We start from the raw sequence: 24513 nt of genomic DNA on the forward strand, positions 1-24513 counted from the left end.
GATGGAGACAGAGAAGTTGAGGAAGGGAAGGGAAGTGTCAGAGATGGACCATGTAAAGGTGAGAGAAGGGTGGAAATTGGAAGCAAAGTTGATAAAGTTTTCCTTTAGTCTCTCTGTTACACTGTGACACAACCCAGTCTCTCCTTTATTCTGTAACACAATCCAGTCACTCTGAAACTCAGTAACACATTCCAGTCTCTCCATTACTCTGTAACACACTCCAGTCTCTGTCACTCTGTAACACTTTCCAGATTCCGTGTAACACACTTCAGTCTCTCCTTAACTCTGTAACACAATACAGTCTCTCCTTTATTCTGTAACATAATCCAGTCTCTCCTTTACTCTGTAACACAATCCAGTCTCTCTTTTACTCTGTAACAGAATCTAGTCGCTCTGTTACTCTGTAACTCACTCCTATCCCTCCGTTACTCTGTAACACACTTCAGTCTCTCCTTAACTCTGTAACACAATTCAGTCACTCTGTTACTCAGTAACACATTCCAGTCTCTCCATTACTCTGTAACATAATCCAGTTTCTTCATTACTTTGTAAGACAACCCAGTCTCTCCATTACTCTGTAACATAATCCAGTCTCTCCGTTTCTCTGTAACACAATCCAGTCTCTCTATTACTCTGTAACACAATCCAGTCTCTCTGTTACTTTGTAACATAATCCAGTCTCTCTGTTACTCTGTAACACAACCCAGTCTCTCCGTTACTTTGTAACATAATCCCGTCTCTCCGTTTCTCTGTAACACAATCTAGTCTCTGTTACACTGTAACACAACCCAGTCTCTCCGTTACTCTGTAACACAATCCAGTCAAATCTGTTACTCTGTAACACAACCCAGTCTCTCCGTTACTCTGTAACATAATCCAGTCACTCTGTTACTCTGTAACACTCTTCAGTCACTCCATTACTCTGTCACACTCTTCAGTTTCTCCTTTACTCTAACACAATCCAGTCACTCTGTTACTCTGTAACACTCTTCAGTCTCTCCTTTACTCTGTAACACAATCCAGTCAAATCTGTTACTCTGTAACACCATCCAGTCTCTCCGTTACTCTGTAACACAATCCAGTCTCTCTTTTGCTTTATTTTTAATTTTTTTATTTATTTTAGTGATACAGCACTGAAACTGGCCCTTCGGCCCACCGAGTCTGTGCCGACCATCAACCACCCATTTATACTAATTGTACATTAATCCCATATTCCTACCCCATCCCCACCTTCCCTCAATTACCTTATCACCTACCTATACTAGGGGCAATTTATACTGGCCAATTTAACTATCAACCTGCAAGTCTTTGGCTGTGGGAGGAAACCGGAGCACCCGGCGGAAACCCACGCGGTCACAGGGAGAACTTGCAAACTCCGCACAGACAGTACCCAGAACCAAACCCAGGTCGCTGGAGCTGTGAGGCTGCGGTGCTAACGACGGCGCCACTGTGCCACCCTGTTACTCTGTAACACAATCCAGTCTCTCCGTTACTCTGTAACACAATCGAGTCACTCTGTTACTCTGTAACACAATCCAGTCTCCCCTTTAATCTGTAAAACACTCCAGTCTCTCCGTTACTCTGTAACATAATCCAGTTACTCTGTTACTCTGTAACTCACTCCTGTCCCTCCGTTACTCTGTAACACAATCCAGTCACTCTGTTAATCTGTAACTCACTCCTGTCCCTCCGTTACTCTGTAACATAATCCAGTCTCTCCGTTACTCTGTTACACAATCCAGTCTCTGCGTTACTCTGTAACACAATCCAGTCACTCTGTTACTCTGTCACTCACTCCTGTCCCTCCGTTACTCTGTAACACAATACAGTCTCTCCTTTATTCTGTAATATAATCCAGTTTCTCCGTTACTCTGTAACATAATCTAGTCTCTCCGTTACTCTGTAACACAATCAGTCTCTCTTTTACTCTGTAAGACAACCCAGTCTCTCCGTTACTCTGTAACACTCTTCAGTCACTCCATTACTCTGTCACACTCTTCAGTCTCTCCTTTACTCTGTAACACAATCCAGTCACTCTGTTACTCTGTAACACTCTTCAGTCTCTCCTTTACTCTGTAATACAATCCAGTCAAATCTGTTACTCTGTAACAAAACCCAGTCTCTCCGTTACTCTGTAACATAATCCAGTCACTCTGTTAATCTGTAACACTCTTCAGTCACTCCATTACTCTGTCACACTCTTCAGTCTCTCCTTTGCTCTGTAACACAATCCAGTCACTCTGTTACTCTGTAACACTCTTCAGTCTCTCCTTTACTCTGTAACACAATCCAGTCAAATCTGTTACTCTGTAACACCATCCAGTCTCTCCGTTACTCTGTAACACAATCCAGTCTCTCTTTTGCTTTATTTTTAATTTTTTTATTTATTTTAGAGATACAGCACTGAAACTGGCCCTTCGGCCCACCGAGTCTGTGCCGACCATCAACCACCTATTTATACTAATTGTACATTAATCCCATATTCCTACCCCATCCCCACCTTCCCTCAATTACCTTATCACCTACATATACTAGGGGCAATTTATACTGGCCAATTTACCTATCAACCTGCAAGTCTTTGGCTGTGGGAGGAAACCGGAGCATCCGGTGGAAACCCACGCGGTCACAGGGAGAACATGCAAACGCCACACAGGCAGTACCCAGACTTGAACCCGGGCCGCTGGAGCTGTGAGGCTGCGGTGCTAACGACTGCGCCACTGTGCCACCCTGTTACTCTGTAACACAATCAAGTCACTCTGTTACTCTGTAACTCACTCCTGTCCCACCTTTACTCTGTAACACAATCCAGTCTCTCCGTTACTCTGCAACACAATCGAGTCACTCTGTTACTCTGTAACACAATCCAGTCTCCCCTTTAATCTGTAAAACACTCCAGTCTCTCCGTTACTCTGTAACATAATCCAGTCTCTCCGTTACACAATCCAGTCTCTCTTTTACTCTGTAACACAATCCAGTCACTCTGTTACTCTGTAACTCACTCCTGTCCCTCCGTTACTCTATAACACAATCCAGTCACTCTGTTACTCTGTAACTCACTCCTGTCCCTCCGTTACTCTGTAACATAATCCAGTCTCTCCGTTACTCTGTTACTCAATCCAGTCTCTCCATTACTCTGTAACACAATCCAGTCACTCTGTTACTCTGTAACTCACTCCTGTCCCTCCGTTACTCTGTAACACAATACAGTCTCTCCTTTATTTTGTAATATAATCCAGTTTCTCCGTTACTCTGTAACATAATCTAGTCTCTCCGTTACTCTGTAACACAATCCAGTCTCTCTTTTACTCTGTAAGACAATCAAGTCTCTCTGTTACTCTGTCACACAACCCAGTCTCTCTGTTACTCTGTAACACAACCCAGTCTCTCCGTTACTCTGTAACACAGTCCAGTCACTCTGTTACTCTGTAAAACAATCCAGTCACTCCGTTACTCTGTAACACAATCTAGGCACTCTATTACTCTGTAATACAATCCAGTTTCTCTGTTACTCTGTAATACAATCCAGTCACTCCGTTACTCTGAAACATAATCTAATCACTCTATTACTCTGCAACACAATCCCGTCTCTCTGTTACTCTGTTATACAATCCAGTCACTCCGTTACTCTGTAACACAATCTAGGTACTCTACTAATCTGTAACACAATCTAGTCTCTCCGTTACTCTGTAACACAATCTAGTCACTCCGTTACTCTGCAACACTGTCCAGTCGCTCTGTTACTCTGTCACACAATTCAGCCACTCTGTAACACAATCCAGTCTCTCCGTTACTCTGTAACACTTTCCAGACTCTGTGTAACACACTTCAGTCTCTCCTTAACACTGTAACACAATACAGTCTCTCCTTTACTCTGTAACACAATCCAGTCACTCTGTTACTCTGTAACTCACTCCTGTCCCTCCAATTCTCTGTAACACAATCCAGTCTCTCCGTTACTCTGTAACAGTTTCCAGACTCTGTGTAACACACTTCAGTCTCTCCTTAACTCTGTAACACAATACAGTCTCTCCTTTATTCTGTAACACAATCCAGTCACTCTGTTACTCTGTAACTCACTCCTGTCTCTCTGTTACTCAGTAACACATTCCAGTCTCTCCATTACTCTGTAACATAATCCAGTTTCTCCATTACTCTGTAAAACAATCACGTCTCTCTGTTACTCTGTAACACAACCCAGTCTCTCCATTACTCTGTAACACAACCCAGTCTCTCCGTTACTCTGTAACCTAATCCAGTTTCTCCGTTTCTCTGTAACACAATCTAGTCTCTCTGTAACTCTATAACACAACCCAGTCTCTCTGTTATTCTGTAACACAACCCAGTCTCTCCGTTACTCTGTAACACAGTCCAGTCCCTCTGTTACTCTGTAACATAATCCAGTCACTCTGTTACTCTGTAAAACAATCCAGTCACTCCGTTACTCTGTAACACAATCTAGGCACTCTATTACTCTGTAATACAATCCAGTTTCTCTGTTACTCTGTAATACAATCCAGTCACTCCGTTACTCTGAAACATAATCTAATCACTCTATTACTCTGCAACACAATCCCGTCTCTCTGTTACTCTGTTATACAATCCAGTCACTCCGTTACTCTGTAACACAATCTAGGTACTCTACTAATCTGTAACACAATCTAGTCTCTCCGTTACTCTGTAACACAATCTAGTCACTCCGTTACTCTGTAACACTGTCCAGTCTCTCTGTTACTCTGTCACACAATTCAGCCACTCTGTTACTCTGTAACTCACTCCTGTCCCTCCAATTCTCTGTAACACAATCCAGTCTCTCCGTTACTCTGTAACAGTTTCCAGACTCTGTGTAACACACTTCAGTCTCTCCTTAACTCTTGTAACACAATACAGTCTCTCCTTTATTCTGTAACACAACCCAGTCTCTCCATTACTCTGTAACACAACCCAGTCTCTCCGTTACTCTGTAACATAATCCAGTTTCTCCGTTTCTCCGTAACACAATCTAGTCTCTCTGTAACTCTATAACACAACCCAGTCTCTCTGTTATTCTGTAACACAACCCAGTCTCTCCGTTACTCTGTAACACAGTCCAGTCCCTCTGTTACTCTGTAACATAATCCAGTCACTCTGTTACTCTGTAACACAATCTAGGCACTCTATTACTCTGTAACACAATCTGGTCACTCCGTTACTCTGTAACACTATCCAGTCTCTCTGTTACTCTGTCACACAATTCAGCCACTCTGTAACACAATCCAGTCTCTCCGTTACTCTGTAACCCTTTCCAGACTCTGTGTAACACTCTTCAGTCTCTCCTTAACTCTGTAACACAATCTAGTCTCTCTGTTACTCTGTAACACAATCTAGTCACTCCGTTACTCTGTAACACTATCCAGTCTCTCTGTTACTCTGTCACACAATTCAGCCACTCTGTAACACAATCCAGTCTCTCCGTTACTCTGTAACCCTTTCCAGACTCTGTGTAACACTCTTCAGTCTCTCCTTAACTCTCTAACACGATCCAGTCTCTCCGTTACTCTGTAACATAATCTAGTCTCTCCTTAACTCTGTAACACAATACAGTCTCTCCTTCACTCTATAACACAATCCAGTCACTCTGTAACCTACTCCTGTCCCTCCGTTACTCTGTAACACACTCCAGTCTCTCCGTTACTCTGTAACACAATCCAGTCTCTCTTTTACTCTGTAACACAATCCAGTCACTCTGTTACTCTGTAACTCACTCCTGTCCCTCCGTTACTCTGTAACACAATCCAGTCTCTCCGTTACTCTGTAACATTTTCCAGACTCTGTGTAACACTCTTCAGTCTCTCCTTAACTCTGTAACACAATACAGTCTCTCCTTTTTTCTGTAACACAATCCAGTCACTCTGTTACTCTGTAACTCACTCCTGTCCCTCCGTTACTCTGTAACATCATCCAGTCTCTCCGTTACTCTGTAACACAATCCAGTCACTCTGTTACTCTGTCACTCGCTCCTGTCCCTCCTTTACTCTGTAACAAACTCCAGTCTCTCCATTACTCTGTAACATAATCCAGTCTCTCCGTTACTCTGTAACACAATCCAGTCTCTCTTTTACTCTGTAACACAATCCAGTCACTCTGTTACTCTGTAACTCATTCCAGTCACTCTGTAACACACTCCATTCTCTCTTTTACTCTGTAACACAATCCAGTCTTTCCATTACTCTGTAATACAATCCAGTCTCTCTGTTATTCTGTAACTCTATCCAGACTCTGTGTAACATTCTTCAGTCTCTCCGTTACTCTGTAACACTCATCAGTCTCTCTGTTACTCTGTAATACACTCGAGTCTCTCTGCTGCTTTGTAACACCCGCCAGTCTCTCCGTTACTTTGTAACACTTTCCGGACTGTGTGTAACACTCTTCAGTCTCTCCGTTACTCTGTATCTTCAGTCTGTAACACCCTCCAGTCACTGTGTTACTCTGTAAAACACTCTACTCTTTCATTACTGTGTAATACTCGTCAGTCTCTCCGTTCATCTGTAACACTCCAGCCGCTCTGTTACTCTGTAACACTTTCCAGACTCTGTGTAACACTCTTCAGTCTATCCATTACCCTGTAACACTCTTCAGTCTGTAACACCCTCCAGTCTTTCTGTTACTCTGCAACACACTCCAGTGTCACTTTGCCCTGTGTATATGTAGGCTAAGTAACCTAATGAACAAAATAGATAAGTAGTTTCTCGTTAATCGGTCTTTTGGTTGCTTATGCTGCTCACGTCATGAATTTGAACCTTAAAGTTGTCATTCACTCAACAGCAGATTTATTGATCCCCGCTATCCTGCTACTATTGTACCATGCAGGTCCTGGTCCCAATTCCTCCTAATATTATTTTCTGTACAGAAAGAAAATGAACGCAGTTGCTCTGATGGTTCAGTGGGTGAATACATTGTGTGTTGTGGCATTGCCCTGTAAACGCGGGGAAATCTCAGTTTCAATCTGTGTGCTGCATGATGTTAGCTGGTTTCAACCTTGGCTGCACTGGAGAAGGTTGCCCATGGTGTTAGACGTCTCTGGTTAGGAATGGTGTCATGCAGGCCCCCACCTGCCAAGAATGAGGCATATTAATTTTGTCATATGAACATTCACTTTAGACTGTTACTGGAGTGAAGAAAGGACTTGTTAAAAAAAAATCACCAGACACTTGGCTGGAAATATTTTTTTTGCATACTAACAGTGCTTGGAGGGACAAAGGGGCTATTCTCTGCTCCAATGTAACCCATAATGGATTTTGAACACCAGATATTGTGAGTCAGAAGAGACATTCCAGGTTCAGCTAAGTTAAGAGAATCCACAAACAGATGTGGTCAGACCAGCTAGTCACATGCCTAACCTGCTTGGCAACCTGGGTTTTTCTGAATTATACAAAGAGTGTGAACTCAGAAAAGACTGCAGAATGCTCCTGGAGTGAGAAGACCTCTCCTGTCTCTTTCTCATAAGCCTCTGGACACACTGAAGACACATGAACTGCAAGAGAGAAAAGTCTCCTACATTGAACAAGGTTTAAGAAGAATACTGGGCCCAACAAAATGCAAGACCTACCTACAATCAAGGACTTTACAGCGTGTTCGAAGAACAGTAACCAAAACCATCTTCAGATACAGTCTACATAGACTTCAGTAAGGCTTTTGATAAGATCCCGCATGTGAGATTGGTCAAGAAGTTAAGAGCCTATGGGATCCAGGGCAATTTGGCAAATTGGATCCAAAATTGGCTTAGTGGCAGGAGGCAGAGGGTGATGGTCAAGGGTTGTTTTTGCGATTGGAAGCCTGTGACCAGTGATGTACCGCAAGGATCGGTGCTGGGACCCTTGCTGTTTGTAGTGTACATTAATGATTTACACGTGAATATAGGAGGTATGATCAGTAAGTTTGCAGATGACATGAAAATTGATGGTGTTGTAAATAGTGAGGAGGAAAGCCTTAGATTACAGGGCGATATAGATGGGCTGGCAAGATGGGCGGGGCAGTGGCAAATGGAATTTAATCCTGAGAAGTGTGAGGGAGGACTAACAAGGCAAGGGAATATACAATGGATGGTAGGACCCTAGGATGTACAGAAGGTCAGAGGAACCTTCTGTCCATATACCACTGAAGGCAGTAGCACAGGTAGATAAGGTAACCACGAAGGCATATAATGCCTTTATTAGCTGAGGCATAAGAGCAGGGAGGTCATGATGAGCTGTATAAAATGCTAGTTAGGCCACAGCTGGAGTACTGTGTACAGTTCTGGTCACCACAATATAGGAAGGATGTGATTGCACTGGAGAGGCTGCAGAGGAGATTCACCAGGATGTTGCCTGGGCTGGAATATTTCAGCTATGAAGAGAGACTGGATAGGCTAGGGTTGTTTTCCTTAGAGCAGAGAGGCCGAGGAGTGGCCTGATTGAGGTATACAAAATTATGAGGGGCGTAGATAGAAAGAAACGTTTTCCTTTAGCGGAGGTGTCAATAACCAGGGGGCATAGATTTAAAGTAAGGGGCAGGAGGTTTACAGGGGATTTGAGGAAAAATGTTTTCACCCAGAGGGTGGTTGGAATCTGGAACACACGGCCTAAAGGGGTGGTAGAGGCAGGAACCCTCACAACATTTAAGAAATATTTAGATGAACACTTGAAATGCCATGGCATGCAAGGCTACGGGCCAAGTGCTGGTAAATGGGATTAGAATAGATAGGCTTGATGGCTGGTGTGGACACGGTGGGCCAAAGGGCCTGTTTCTGTGCTGTAAAACTCTATGACTCTATATTGCCTCAAACTTTTCCACTTTATTTCTTCTGCTCTTATCTGTCTCTATCTGCATATGTATATCACTGTTGGAAGTGCATGTATGTTCTGGCACAGAGGAGTGTCCAGGTTTGTTCTTTCCTCCCTTAACAAAAGATAGAAAGGGTTTGCATGAACAACCTCAGAGCATCCAAAAGCACTTCACAGCCAATGAATTACTTCTGAAGTTCAGTTATTGTTGTTCTGTTGGCAAATGCCAATTAGTTCACAGCAGGATTCCAGAAACAGCAATGTGATAAACAACCGAGTGTGGCATCAAGTAACCCTAATTAAACTGAAGTCAATGGGAATCGGGGGAAACTCTCCACTGGCTGGAGTCATACCTAGCACAAAGAAATGTGCTTGTGATTGTTAAAGGCCAATAATCTCAACCCCAGGACATTGCTGCAGGAGTTCCTCAGGATGTTGTCCTAGACTCAACCATCTTCAGTTGCTTCATCAATGACCTTCCCTACATCATAAGGTCAGAAATGGGGATGTTAGCTGATGATTGTGCAATGTTCAGCACCTTTCGCGATTCCTCAGATAATGAAGCAGTCCGTGCCCATATACAGCAAGGCCTTGATAACATTCACGCTTGAGCTGATAAGTGGCAATTAACATTTGCCTTGCACAAGTGCCAGACAATGACCATCTCCAACAAGAATCTAACCACCTCCCGTGATGTTCAATGGTATTACCATTGGTGAATTCCCACCATCCAAGCAGAACCACCATTGACCAGAAACTTAACTGAACCAGCCATATAGGTACTTTGACTACAAGAGCAGCTCAGAGTCTGGTAATTCTGTGGTGAGTAACTCACCTCCTGTCACCGCCTGTCCACCATCTACAAGACACAAGCCAGGAGAGTGATGGAATACTCTCCACTTGCCTTTATAGGTGCAGCTCCAATAACACTGAAGAAACTCAACACCATTCAGGACAAAGTAGCCCGCTTGACTGGCACCCAACCCACCATCTTAAACATTCACTGCCTCCACCACCGGCACACAGTGGCAACCTTGTGTACCATCTACATGGTGCATTGCGGCAACTCGGCAAGGCTCCTTCGACAGAACCGTCCAAACCCACAACCTCTACCACCTAGAAGAACAAGGGTAGGAAGCATAAGGGAACACCATGACCTACAAGTTCCCCTCCAAGTCACACACCACCCTGATTTGGAAATATATCGCCGTTCCTTCATTGTCACTGGGTCAATATTGTGGAATTCCCTATCTAACAGTTCTGTGAACATACTGACACCTGGTGGACTGCAGCAGTTCAAGAAGGTACCACCTTGTCAAGAGCAATTAGGAATGGGCAATGAATGCCAATGATGCCAACATCACATGACGAATTAAAAAATGTCCTTGAAAATTGATCATTCTGGCAATGATTCTGCTGCTGCCGTTGACAGCTCCTCCAGACTTATCTCTTGCATCTAATTCTATTACCACCCCCTTTTGCATTGCACCATCAACCCTTTTGTCATTTAATTACTCCTTCTTTTCCAGCCTTCACACCACTTCTCTGTTGTTCCTTCCTCTCCAACCCCACCACCACCCACTCACCCACATTGCACTCCTCTTTCTCTGCCTTGTGTAAAACCTGTTACATCTCTAACATTTGCCAGTTCTAATGACAGGTCAACGACCTGAAATGTTAACTCTGTTTCTATCTCCACAGATGCTGCCTGACCTGCTGAGTATTGGATGGGCAGAAATTTCCTCCAATTGAACATTGGGAAACCGAAGCTATGGTCTTCAGTCCCCGTCATAAACTACACTCCCTAGCTACCGACTCCATCCCTTTCCCTGGCAACTGACTGAGGCTGAACCAGGCTGTTCGCAACCTTGGTGTCATATTTGACCCCGAGATGAGCTTCTGACCCCATATCCGCATCATCACTAAAACTACCTATTTCCACCTGTTTAAAAATACGAACATACGAATTAGGAGCAGAAGTAGGTCATTCAGCCCCTCTAGCCTGCTCCGCCATTCAATAAGATCATGGCTGATTTGTTTGTGTCTCGAATTCCACACTCCCATCTACTCCTGATAACATTTGATTACCTTGCCTAACAAGAATCTATCTACCTCCGCCTTAAAAATATTCAATGACCCTGCCTCCACCACCTTCTGAGGCAGGGAGTTCCAAAGTCGCACAACCCTCTAAGAGAAGAAATTTCTCCTCATCTCGGCCCTAAAAGGGCAACCCCTAATTTTAAAACAGTGTCATCCAGTTCTGGACTCCCCCACAAGAAGAAACATCCTTTCCACATCCAGCTTGTCAATACCATTCAGGACCTTATATACTTCAATCCAGTCTCCTTTCACTTTTCTAAACTCCAGTGCAAACAAGCCCGGTCTGTCCAACCTTTCCTCATAAGACAACCCACTCGTTACAGGCATCAATCTCATAAACCTCCTCTGAACCGCCTCCAATGCATTTACATCCTTCCTTAAATAAGGAGACCAAAACTACACACTGTATCCGAGATGTGGTCTCACCAATGTCCTGTATAACTGAAGCATAACATCCTTACTTTTATTTTCAATTCCTCTCGTAATAAAGGATGGCATTCCATTAGCCTTCTTTATTACTTGCTGCAACTGCATGCTAACTTTTTGTGACTCATGCACTAGAACGCCTAGATCCTTCTGCACCTCGGAATTATTCAGTTGTTCTCCGTTTCAGTAATACTCTGCTTTTTTACTCTTCCTGCCAAAGTGAACAACTTCACATTTTTCCACATTATACTCCATCTGCCAGATTTTTGCTCAACCTATCTATATCGGTCTGCAACCTCCTTATGCCCTCTTCACAACATACTTTCCTACCAATCTTTGTATCATCTGCAAATTTAGCTACCATGCCATCGCTCCCTTCATCTAAGTCATTGATAGAAATTGTAAAAAGTTGAGGCCCCAGCACAGACCCCTGCAGGACTCCACTCGTCACATCCCGCCAATCAGAAAAGGACCCATTAATGCATACTCTCTGTTCTCTGCCAGGCAGCCAATCCTCTATCCATGCCAAAATAAAAGCAAAATGTTGCAGGTGCCGGAAATCTGAAATAAAAACAGAAAGTGCCAGAAATACTCAGCAGGTCTGGCAGCATCTGTGGAGAGAGAAGCAGAGTTAACGTTTCAGGTCTGTTAACCTTTCTATAGGCCAGGGGAGTTGAAGCCAGATGCTGCGCCAACCACCAGCGAACGGCTGATCCTCAGCGCAGACCCAAAAGAAATGACTACAGTTGCTTGTTAAAAGGATGTTATATTTTATTCTATTAACCGACTACCAGTAGATTTTAAGGAAGCGCGTGTCTCCCAGAGCTGCCTTTGGTCTCAGCTCAGATCCTCTGGGGCTAGAATAAATACGGATAATAATTAATAATTAAATAAAACAGGAAATGGAGTTAACAGGGCTTCCTTTTATTTTGCAATATTAACCCTGAACTGCTAATGTAAACATCGGAACACAGAAATTTACGCATTCTCAGGTCACACTTTCCAGCAGGGGTCTGGTACCCAATCTGATGGGGCAGGTTCAGGTTAATTGTATTTCACCAGCTTCTGTATGGAGTGCTTTGCCCCGTGAAATGATCTCTCCCCTTCTCTTGCCTTGTCAAAGAAAATCAAACTGACATGGGGTGATAACACATCAGTGAAGGGTATCATAGTAATTGTGTTATAAAATAAAAACAAGAAATGCTGGAATCACTCAGCAGGTCTGGCAGCATCTGTGGAAAGAGAAGCAGAGTTAACGTTTCGGGTCAGTGACCCTTCTTCGGAACTGACAAATATTAGAAAAGTCACAGATTATAAGCAAGTGAGGTGGGGGTGAGGCAAGAAATAACAAAGGAGAAGGTGCAGATTGGACCAGGCCACATAGCTGACCAAAAGCAGTAATTGTGTTACTGGATTAGTAATCAAGAGCCTGGATGAAAGCTGTCCAGTCGTGAGTTCAAATCCCACCACAGCAGTTAGGGAATTTAATTTCTGTTAATTAAATAAAACTGAAGTTTAAAAAAAAACACGTTTATCAGTAAGGTTGACCTTGAAACTACCACTGAATTGCTGTAAAAACCCATCTGGTTCATTAATGCCCTTCAGGGAAGGAAATCTGCCATCCTTACCTGGCTTGGCCTATATGAGACTCCAGACCCACAGCAATGTAGCTGACTCTTAACTAGCAAGCCACTCAGCTGTATTCAAGGAGACGGCTCACCACCACCTTCTCAAGGGCAGTTAGGAATGTGCGCTACAAAAAGAAGAGAGCTAAGATAGAGGTGCAGGTTAACATGTGCCACTTGTCTCATCTACAGCTCAGAGTGGGCAAGTGCCCAGGGTTTCCCTGCAGAGAATACATCAGCTGGTCAAACTCTACCCCTCTTGTTCACAACTCAAATGCATTATCCAGGCTGACACTCCACTGGAGTCCTGCACAGTCAGAAGCACTGTCTATTGTAGGAGTCATTAAACTGAGGCTCTTTCTGTCCACTCAGGTGGATGTAAAAGATGCCAAAGCACTGTATGAAGATGGCCTGGCCAACGTTCCTCCCTGACCCTGCATCACCATAGGAGCAGGAGTAGGCCATTGTCCCCTTCAGCCTTCTTCACCATTCAACTAGATCGTGGCTGATCTAGCTCAATGCCATTTTCCTGCACTATCCCCATATCCCTTGATATCTTTAAAATCTAGAAATCTATCGATCTCTGTCTTGAATATACTCAATGACTGAACCTCCACAGTCCTCTGGGGTAGAGAATTCCAAAAATTCAACACCCTCTGAATAAAGAAATTCCTCCTCATCTCAGTCCTGAATGGCCTACCTCTTATTCCGAGACTGTGTCCCCTGGTTCGAGATCCCCCACCAGCCAGAAAAACATCCTTCCTGCATCTACCCTGTTGAGCCCTGTAAGAAAAAATTAACTCAAAAGCAAAGAAAGTCCTGTGGATGCTGGAAATCTGAAATAAAAACAGAAAATGCTGGAAATACTGAACAACAACTTATATTTATATAGCACCTTTAACGTATTAAAACATCCCAAGGCATTTCACAGTAGCATTATAAATCAAAATTTGACACCAAGCCACATAAGGAGATTCTAGAGCGGATGGCCAGAAGTTTGGTCAAAGAGTAAGGTTTTAATAAGTGTCTTAAAGGAGGAGAGAAAGGTAGAACATAAGAACTAGGAGCAGGAGTAGGTAATTCAGCCCCTCGAGCCTGCTCCACCATTCAATACAATCATGGCTGATCTCATCTTGGCCTCAACTCCACTTTCCTGCCCGTTCTCCATAACACTTCAACCCATTTCTAATTAAAAATCTGTCTATCTCCTCTCTAAATTTACCCAATGTCCTGGCATCCACCGCACTCTGGGGTACTGAATTCCACAGACTCACAACCCTTTGAGAGAAGTAATTTCTCCTCTTCTCTGTTTTAAATCTGCTACCCCATATCCTAAAACTGTGACCTCTCATTCTAGATTGCCCCACAAGAGGAAACATCCTCTCTATCTGAAGAAGGGTCACTGACCCGAAACGTTAACTCTGCTTCTCGCTCCACAGATGCTGCCAGACCTGCTGAGTATTTCCAGCATTTCTTGTTTTTATAACATCCTCTCTATGTCTACTTTGTCAATCCCTTTAATCATCTTATATACCTCGATTAGATCTCCTCTCATTCTTCTAAACTCCAGAGAGTAGAGGCCTAAACTGCTCAATCTCTCTTCATAGGACAAGCCCCTCCATCTCTGGAATCAATCTAGTGAACCCCCTCTGAACTGCCTCCAATGCAACTACATCCTTTCTCAAGTAAGGAGACCAAAACTGTACGCAATACTCCAGGTGAGGTCTCACCAATGCCTTGTACAGTTGCAGCAACACTTCCCTACTTTTCTACTCTATTCCTTTAGCAATAAATGCCAAAATTCCATTTGCCTTCCTTATTACCTGCTGTACCTGCAAACTAGTTTTCTGCGATTCATGCACGAGGACACCCAGAGGGGTAAAAAGGTATAGGGAGAAAATTCCAGAGCTTAGGGTCTGAAAGCATAGCCAGAAATGGTGGAGCAATTATCAGTGGGGATGTACAAGAGACCAGAGTTAGAGGAGCACAGATGTCTTGGAGATTTGTGGGGCTGGAGGATATTACAGAGATAAGAAGGGCAGGGCCATGGAGGGATTTGAAAACAAGGAAGGGAATTTTAAAATCGAGGTGTTGCTTAACCGGAAGCCAATGTAGGTCAGTGAGCACAGGGGTGAGGGGTAAACGGGACATGGTGTGAGTTAGGACATGGGCAGTAGAGTTTTAGATGGCCTCAAGTTGACAGAGGGTAGAATGAGGGAGGCAGGACAGGAGTGGGTTGGAATAGTTAAGTCTAGAGATAACAAAGGCATGAATGAGTGTTTCGGCAACAGATGAGCTGAGACAGAGGCGGAGTTTGGCAGAAGGCTGAGTCTAGAAGGCTGTGTTGCCTACCCGGTGCCAGGGTTCAGGACATCTGCTCAGGGCTGGACAGGAACTTAGAGTGGGAGGAGGAGGATCCAGTTGTCATGGTCCATGTACGTACCAATGACATAAGTAGGACTAGGAAAGAGGTTCTGTTTAGACAGTATGAGGAGCTCGGCACCAAATTGAAGAGCAGAACCTCAAGGGTAATAATCTGGCCACGTACCAATTGGCAGAGGGCACATAAGATTAGTGAAATGAATTCGTGGCTCAAAGACTGGTGTGGGAGAAATGGGTTTCGGTTCATGGGGCACTGGCACCAGGACTGGGGTAAGTGGGGGCTGTACCGCTGAGATGGTCTGCGCCTGAACTGTGCTGGGACCCATGTTCTAGCAAGCTGTTTAACTAGGGAAGTAGAGAGGGCTTTAAACTAAACAAGGGGGGTTGAGGGATCAAGCCTGGGTAGATATAGCAAACCAAGGGGTAGAGTCAAGGCAGGAGAGCAGAATAGTAATATGGGAAATGAAGGTCAGAGAATGGTAGGATGGGACAGAGAGAAGAAACCTAAGAACACACCAACAATCAAGAATAGATGTTACAAAGATAACAAAAAGACAAAACTAAAGGCTCTGTATCTGAATGCACGTAGCATTCACAAAGTAGACGAACTGATAGTGCACATTGAAGTAAATAAATATGATCTGATAGCCATTATGGAGACGTGGCTGCAGAATGACAAGGATTGGGTCCTGGATATTGAGGGGTATATGACATTCAAGGAAGCTAGGTAAAGGTGGAGGGGTAGCACTGTTAATCAAGGATGGCATTGGTGCAATAGTTAGAGATGACCTTGATTCAGGAGATCAGGATGCAGAATCGGTTTGGGTGGAGATGAGGAATAGTAGGGGAAAGAAGTCATTAGTGGGCGTGGTCTACAGGCCCCCTAACAGTAACCACAATGTAGGACGAAGTATACAAGAAAAGATATTGGGTGCTTGTGATAAAGGGATGGCAATAATCATGAATGATTTTAACATATAAGCATACAAACTGGAAAAATCAGATTGGCAATAGTAGCCTGGATAAGGAGATCATTGAATTTTCAAGATCGTTTCCTGGAGCAGTATGTTCTGGAACCAACCAGAGAACAGGTTATATTACACTTGGTATTGTGTAATGTGATAGGATTAATTAATGACATCAGAGTAAAGGCACTGTTAGGTAGTGGCGACCACAATATGATTGAATTTTACATCCAGTTTGAAAGAGAGAAGTGTGAGTCTAAGACTAGTACTTTAAACTTAAATAAGGGCAACTATGTGGGCATGAAAGCTGAGCTAGCTGAAGTGAACTGGGTTACTAGGCTAGAAGATCAATAGAGAAACATTGGCAGACATTCAAGGGGATATTTCTGAATACTCAGGATAATGATATTCCTACCATAAGGAAAATCTCAATGGGGAGGCCCCACCATTCGTGGTTAACTAAAGAAGCTAAGGAAAGCATCAAACTTAAGGAAAAAGGATATAATTGCGCAAAGTTGAGTAGCAGGTCAGATGATTGGTCAGAATATAAAGAACAGCAGAGAATGACTAAAAGGTTAATCAGGAGAAATAAATTAGAGTATGAGAAGAAGCTAGCTCATAATGTAAAAATGGATAGCAAGAGAGGCCAGTTAGCTTGACATCTGTCATGGGGAAGGTGTTAGAATTGATTATTAAGGAGGCTATAGCTGGGCACTTAGAAAAACTCAAGGTAATCTGGAATGGTCAGCATGGTTTTGTGAAAGGGAAATGATGTTAAACCAATTTATTACAGTTCTTTGAAGTAGTAATATACGCCGTGGATAAAGGGGAGCCCATTGACGTACTGTATTTGGATTTCCAGAAGGCATTTGACAAGGTTATTGCGCAAAATAGGAGCTCATGGTGTAGGCGGTAACATATTAGCATGGATAGAAGCAAAAACAGAAAGTGCTGGAAATACTCAGCAGGTCAACCAGCGAGGGGTGATCGGATAGTGATCAGGACCTGAACTGATTATTTATTTAACGTCACCCCTCACTGTGAAAGGTTGTGTGTGTGTGTGTGTGTGTGGACATTGGGTGAGGTACAGGATAGGGCATGGAGGTGTGATGCACTACCTGGTCGAACAGCTGGACTACACTTGCTCTCGGGGCTGACACATTTGGAATGGCCATGTGGGTAATATGCCAGGGGTGTTGCTGGCAACCACGATACTGTACCCTGTGACAGGAGTCAGCGCCTTCTGGAGACGAGGGGAGAACAATTAGAATGGCCGGGGGGGAACATCCATCACAAATAAAGGAAAAAAATTCATCTCGTGTTCACACTGAGGATTTGGGGAAAGAACGAGTATGGAGGGTTGGTGGGGGGAGTGGGACTAATTGGATAACTCTTTAAAAGAGCTGGCACAGTCACAATGGGCCAAATGGTCTCCTTCTGTGCTGTACAATTCTATGTAGCCAAGACACAGCTTAAATTTGGACAAACGTTTCACATGTCTGAACTGTCCTGATCTCCTATTCGCCCTATTGTCTCTGCAAGTGTTTACTGCACAATTGCCTACTAATAATTCAGTGTCAGTCACACAAGTGTATAAGCATCACAGGATATTTATAACCAGCAGAGCCTCTCTTCGATCCCTTTGTCACTTCTCTGCCAATTCTATCCTTGACTGATTGGACAGGTTCTGTGAACAAACAGACTGGTCAGTCGGTTAGTGCACATGTGGTTATTCCAGTCCCTGGCAGTGAGACATGTTCCACAGCACGTAGAGTGCTGTCTTTGGCCGTCAGCCCACGTTTCTACAGAAGAGTTAACCTAGGTTTCCTGTCTTGGAGTACTGAGGAGGAATAACAAAGCCTGGAGCCCTCCAAGGTGTGCCTCAGGACCCAGAAGTCCCCTATGAGCCTACTGGCTCTACCAGATGTGTGTTTCTCCAGGAATGATTACATTAGATGACCGTCGGATGAACTGACAGTTTTTGAAACAACGATGATTCTGAGACAAAGGACTGGCTGGAAAAGTTTACATTAGTGGTCTGGCGTCTCTCTGGGTGGTTGTAATGGTGCGACAGGCACCAGTCACATAGAAGTTGACTTAATACTACCTCATGACCTATGGTCTGTGATTCAGGGTCTATTCAATATTATTTATAGACGAGGCAGTGTGGCGTCAGGTTATACCATCAACAGAGGTACTAAACAAACCAATAAATGTGTTTTTTTATTTGACTCTTTTTTTTCCTCCTCTTTGAAATGTGCAGTTCCAAACAACATTAAATGAACATACAGGGATCTAGTTCCAAGCTTTATTTGGATGCAGGGGAGTCAGCTGCAGCTCAGTTGGTAGCACTTATATCTCTGGGTCAGAAAGTCATAGGTTCAACCCCACTGTGGAGTCTTGAGTACATAATCCAGGCGTACATTTCCAATACCAGTACTGAGGGAGCACTGCACCGTCAGAGGCACCACCTTTCAGATGAGATACTAAACCAAGGTGTTTTCTGTCCTCGCAGGTGGATGTACAAAATCCCACAATTTCAAAGAAGAACTCAAACAGCATCATTAAAACAGATCCAGTCATTATCTCATTGGTGTTTGTGGGATCTTGCTGTACATATTTCATTGGCTGTGAAGCTCTTTAGGACATCCTGAGATTGTGAAAAAGTTCTCTATAAATGTAAGCCTTTCTTTTCTTTTTCTTCCTATTATGAAGCTCTTGGCTCAGAAAGAAGTGAACCGAACTCTATTAAGAGCTTCCAAAGCAAGTGACCAAAGCCACACAAGTGGAGTTTCTGTTTTCCTGATGTGGACTGCACACTCTCCCTTCATAGTGACACAACTCATGTATCAAAGTCCAGAGAACTTAGGAACAGGACCACAAAGCAAAGGCTTAAGGGCCCTTATGCACAGGACTATTGCTGGAGTTTTTTTAATTCTTTTATGGGATGTGGGCATTACTGGCAAGGCCAGCATTTGTTGCCCATTCCAAATTGCCCTTGACAACTGAGTCTTTTGCTGGGCCATTTCAGGGGGCAGTTAAGAGTCAACCACATTGCTGTGGGTCTGGAGTCACATGTAGGCCAGACCAGGTAAGGATGGCAGATTTCCTTCCCTAAAGGGCATTAGTGAACCAGAAAGGTTTTTATAACAATTGATGATAGTTTCATAGCACCATTACTGAGACTAGCTTTCAATCCATTTTTAAAAATTAATTTAAATTCCACCAGCTGCTGTAAACCAGTTAAACACAACGCAGCCAAGAGTGGCCCGGCAGCACGACCAGTGACTGAGCTGGCTGAGTCCTGAAAATCATATCTGCCAGGCTGGGCCTGTGGCAGGAGGTGAGAGAACCAACAAGAGGGAAAAACATACTTGACTTCGTTCTCACCAATTGACCTGTCGCAGATACATCTGCCTATGACAGTATTGGCAAGAGCGACCACCGCACAGTCCTTGTGGAGATGAAGTCCTGTCTTCACACTGACAATACCCGTGTTATGTGGCACTATCACCGTGCTAGATGGGATAGATTCAGAATAGATCCAACAGCTCAAAACTGGGCATTCATGAGGTGCTGTGGACCATCAGCAGCAGCAGAATTGTATTCAACCACAATCTTTAACCTCATGGCCCGGCATATCCCTCACTCTACCATTACCAACGAGCCAGGGGATCAACCCTGGTTCAATGAGGAGTGCAGGAGAGTATGCCAGGACCAGCACCAAGCATCTAAAAATGAGGTACCAACCTGATAAAGCTGCAACACAAGACTACATGCATGCTAAACAGCGAATGCAGTACGCAACATACAGCTAAGCAATCCCACGACCAACTGATCAGATCAATTCTCTGCAGTCCTGACATATCCAGTCGTGAATAGTAGTGGACAAGGAAACAACTAACCGGAGGAGGAGGCTCCACAAAAATCTCCATCCTCAATGATGGGGGAGCCCAGCGCATCAGTACAAAAGACAAGGCTGAAGCATTTGTAACCATCTTCAGCCAGAGGTGCCAAGTGGATGATCCATCTCGACCTCCTCCTGAGGTCCCCAGATTCACAAATACCAGTCTTCAGCCAATTCGATTCACTCCATGTGATATCAAGAAACGGCTGAAGGCACTGGATACAGAAAAGCCTATGAGCCATGACAAAATCTCGGCTTTAGTACCGAAGACTTGTGCTCCAGAACTAGCCACGCCCCTAACCAAGTTGTTCCAGTACAACTACTACACTGGCACCTCCCCAACAAATTGCTCAGGAAAAATCTAACCTGGCCAATTACTGCTCCATCAGCCTACTCTCAATCATCAGCAAAGTGATGAAGGTGTCGTTGACAGTGCTATCAAACGCCACTTACTCAGCAATAACTTGCTCACCAATGGTCACTTTGGGTTCTGCCAGGTGTACTCGGCTCCAGACCTCATTGCAGCCTTGGTTCAAATATGGACAAAAACGCTGAATTCCAGAAGTGAGGTGAGATTGACTGCCCTTGACATCAAGGCAGCATTTGCCCGTGTGTAGCATCAAAGAACCCCAGCAAAACTGAAGTTAATGGGTATCAACTGGTTGCAGTCATTCCTAACACGAAGGAAAATGGTTATGGTTGTTGGAGGCCAATCATCTCAACCCCAGGACATCGCTGCAGGAGTTCCTCAGGGTAGTATCGTCGACCCAACAACCTTCAGCTACTTCATCAATGACTTCCATCATAAGGTCAGAAGTGGGAATGTTTGCTGATGATTGCTTAGTGTTCAGTATCATTTGGGACTCCTCAGAGTCTGTGCCTGTATGCAGCAAGACCTCAGGCTTGGGCTGATAAATGGCAAGTAACATTTGCGCCACACAAGTGCCAGGCAATGACCATCTCCAACAAGAGAGAATCTAACCATCTCCCCTTGACATTCAATGGCACTATCATCGTTGAATCCCTCACTATCAACATCCTGGGGGTTACCATTGACCAATAACTTAACTGAAGCAGCCATATAGAGGCTGGGAATTCTGTGACTAGTAATTCACCTCCTGACTCCTCAAAGCCTGTCCAACATCGACAAGGCACAAGTCAGGAGTGTGATGGGATACTCTGCACTTGCTTGGATGAGTGCAGCTCCGTGAACACTCAAGAAGCTTGACACCACCCAGGACGAAACAGCCTACTTGATCAGCGCCCCATCCACCACCGTAAACATTCACTCCCTCCACCATAAGCGCACAGTGACAGCAGTGTGTACCATCTACAAGATGCACTGCAGCAACTCACCAAGGCTCCTTTGACAGAACCTTCCAAGTCCGCGACCTCTACCACCTAGAAGGACAAGGGCAGCAGACGCATGGGAACACCACCACCTGCAAATTCCCCTCCAAGTCACACACCATCCTGACGTAGAATTATTTCACCATTCCTTCACGGCGGATAGGTCAAAATCCTGAAACTCCCTATCTACACCACATGGACTGCAATGGTTCAAGAAGGGGGCTCACCACCACTTTCTGAAAGATATTTAGAGATTGGCAGCAAATGCTGGGCTTGCCAGCGGCACTCATATCCTATGAAAGAATAAAAAAAAGCCTACCAGTGCAGAACACCAGTGAGCTTCCCCATTGTTTATCCAGTCAGGATCATTCATCCCACATGCACATTGCCTTGCAGGGATATCTGGAGTTGAATGAGCAAAGCATCAGACTCCCAACCCTCCACCCTCCCTTCCCCCTAGTGACAGGTCCACCCTCTCAGGTACTTTGATGATCTAGCTGGCTAGTCAATTGTCAACAACGCTTTGAAGTACTGCTGACCTGCTTGGCTCACATTCCTGTTTATCAAGTCAACCATCCCTAAAGAGAGATAACTCTGTTTGCCAGTTATCCACTGCGTAACCCAGTCTGGCCTATATGTGACTCCAGTCCCACACCAACTGTACTGAATCATTACAGCCCTCTGCAGTGGTCTAGGAAGCCGCTCAGTTGTATGAAACCGCTCAAAGAAAGGCAACTAGGGATAGGCCATAAACATCAGCCTTGCCAGCGATGCCCACGTCCCGAGACAGAATTAAAAAAAAGGAAGCACCCACATCCATAAGACAGACATAATGGGCCAGTGGCCTCTTTCTGTGCCATAAATTTTAATTTTTTTTTAATTTAGAGATACAGCACTGAAACAGGCCCTTTGGCCCACTGAGTCTGTGCTGACCATCAACCACCCATTTATACTACTCCTACATTAATCCCATTACCCTCTCACATCCCCACCTTCCCTCAATTCCCCTACCACCTACCTATACTAGGGGCAATTTATAATGGCCAATTTACCTAGCAACCTGCAAGTCTTTGGCTGTGGGAGGAAACCGGAGCACCTGGTGAAAATCCACACAGTCACAGGGAGAATTTACAAACTCCACACAGGCAGTACCCAGAATCAAACCCAGGTCACTGGAGCTGTGAGGCTGCAGTGCTAACCACTGCACCACTGTGCTGCCCCATATGACTCTATCATAATGTACAGATTTTTTTATTCAACGAAAGCTCAGAATTGTAAGCAGAAATGCTTGTGCTGTTTATAGATATCAGGAAACAACTTTATTATTGAAGCTCCCCATTAACAACAACTTGTATTTATATAGTGCCCTTAATGTAGTAAAACGTCACAAGGTGCTTCACAAGAGTATAATTAGACAAAGAGTGGCAGACAGCCACATGAGGAGATATTAGGGCAGGTGACTAAAAGTTTGATCAAAGAGGTAGGTTTTAAGGGCCGTCTTAAAGGAGGAGAGAGATGCAGAGAGGTTTAGGGAGGGAATTCCAGAGCTTAGGGGCCCAGGCAGCTGAAGACATAGCCCACAATGATGGAGAGATGGAAATCGGGGATGCGCAAGATGCCAGAACTGGGTGAACACAATTGGAGCAATTCCAATGTCTCTGGCTATCATGCCTGTAGCAGAGCTTGGTGTCCCATAGCTGTGGTTGCTCGGCAGCCGACATATGTTCCACATAGTGTTGGCCACATTCTGTGTGCAGAAAAATGCACGAGACGTTAAAGAGATATTACCAGCATCTAATAAATTTATGTTTCCCACAAGATGGTTCTTTCATTCTGCTAGTTTCTGCTGCTTGGAATTTGTATCTCTGACTAGTTTTGTTCAATCTATACCTTCCTCAGGGAGATTTAGGCTTAGGCATATGATTAAGGTAGACTTAAGGCCTGGTTTAGATTTAGGGTGGTTTAGAGTCAGTTAGTTTCAGGATAGTCTAGGTTTCGGGTTGGATTTACGGTTAGAGTTGCGGTGGTTTATTTTCTCAGTAATTGACATTTTTTAATTTCCAAAATAACGTTTCAAACATCTTTTTAAAAAGATGACATAATTCTCAATAACACAATGTCCTCCCCACCCCCATAGTTGATCAGTCTGTCAATGCTTGAAGAATTTATATTTGCATGAGGTACTGAAGTGCCCCTAGAACTGAACTCATGAATCAATCAGCACCTTCAGTAGAGCAGAGAGAAAAATAGGAGGGACCGGACTGGGCTGGGGAGCACAGCTAAATAAAATTGTTAATCGTTGTAAAAATCTCAGCATTGAGGGGGTTAATTATCTGCAAACAGGTTGCTCTAAGCTGGCCGTTGTCCAGTAGGTATCACACACGTGGGCTTTGCTTTCAATATCATTAAGCAAACAAAACTCTAATGGGATTAACCTTTAACCCTGGGTGAGCCAAACTATCTAGAGTTGACAATCACAGGCGCCGTGGTTTGTTGACTGACGCCTGGGACAAATGCGACTGTGGAATGCTGAACATTTGTGGCTGCTAAGGGACTCTTGACAATGATCACAGATCCCAGTCACCCACATGTGGTGACTGTCTTGCCTGTCCGCCCCCGGCCGTGTGGAATGAACTTTAAGAGATAAGAGCCGCCCACCTTTGTCTTTCAAAATGTTCCGGTTGTTAAAAAGATTAATGTTTTTAACATGCTTCGCTCAGCTCACGTAATTAGGGGGAACAAAGGAATGTATTATTTATATGAAAGGAAAATAGATGTTTCAGAAATACCAGCAAAGGATTGGAACCAACTCAGAGAAGAAAGCAAAAGACATCACCTCAGGTAAGAAGTCACATTGTGGTATTTATGTACAACAACAACATTTATATAGCACCTTTAACGTAATAAAACATCCCAAGTCAAATCAGAGGAGGGTTATAAAGGAAAGTTTGACATCGAGC

General features: G+C 44.1%; 2 protein-coding genes across 8 annotated transcripts in view; one reads left to right on the plus strand and one right to left on the minus strand.

Moving 5' to 3' along the window:
* Nucleotides 1–24513, minus strand: part of LOC137357314 (chloride channel protein ClC-Kb-like) — a 198504-nt gene that overhangs the window by 107086 nt on the left and 66905 nt on the right. The gene's annotated exons all lie outside the window — the stretch shown is intronic.
* epoa (erythropoietin a) overlaps nt 24033–24513 on the plus strand; it is a 42457-nt gene continuing 41976 nt past the window's right edge. The window contains exon 1 of the mRNA XM_068023565.1: nt 24033–24394. Coding sequence (XP_067879666.1) covers nt 24328–24394 — 67 coding nt within the window. The 5' untranslated portion in view covers nt 24033–24327. The remainder of the gene's footprint in view (nt 24395–24513) is intronic.

This window comes from Heterodontus francisci, chromosome 48 (assembly GCF_036365525.1).
Source record: "Heterodontus francisci isolate sHetFra1 chromosome 48, sHetFra1.hap1, whole genome shotgun sequence".
NCBI lineage: Eukaryota > Metazoa > Chordata > Chondrichthyes > Heterodontiformes > Heterodontidae > Heterodontus > Heterodontus francisci.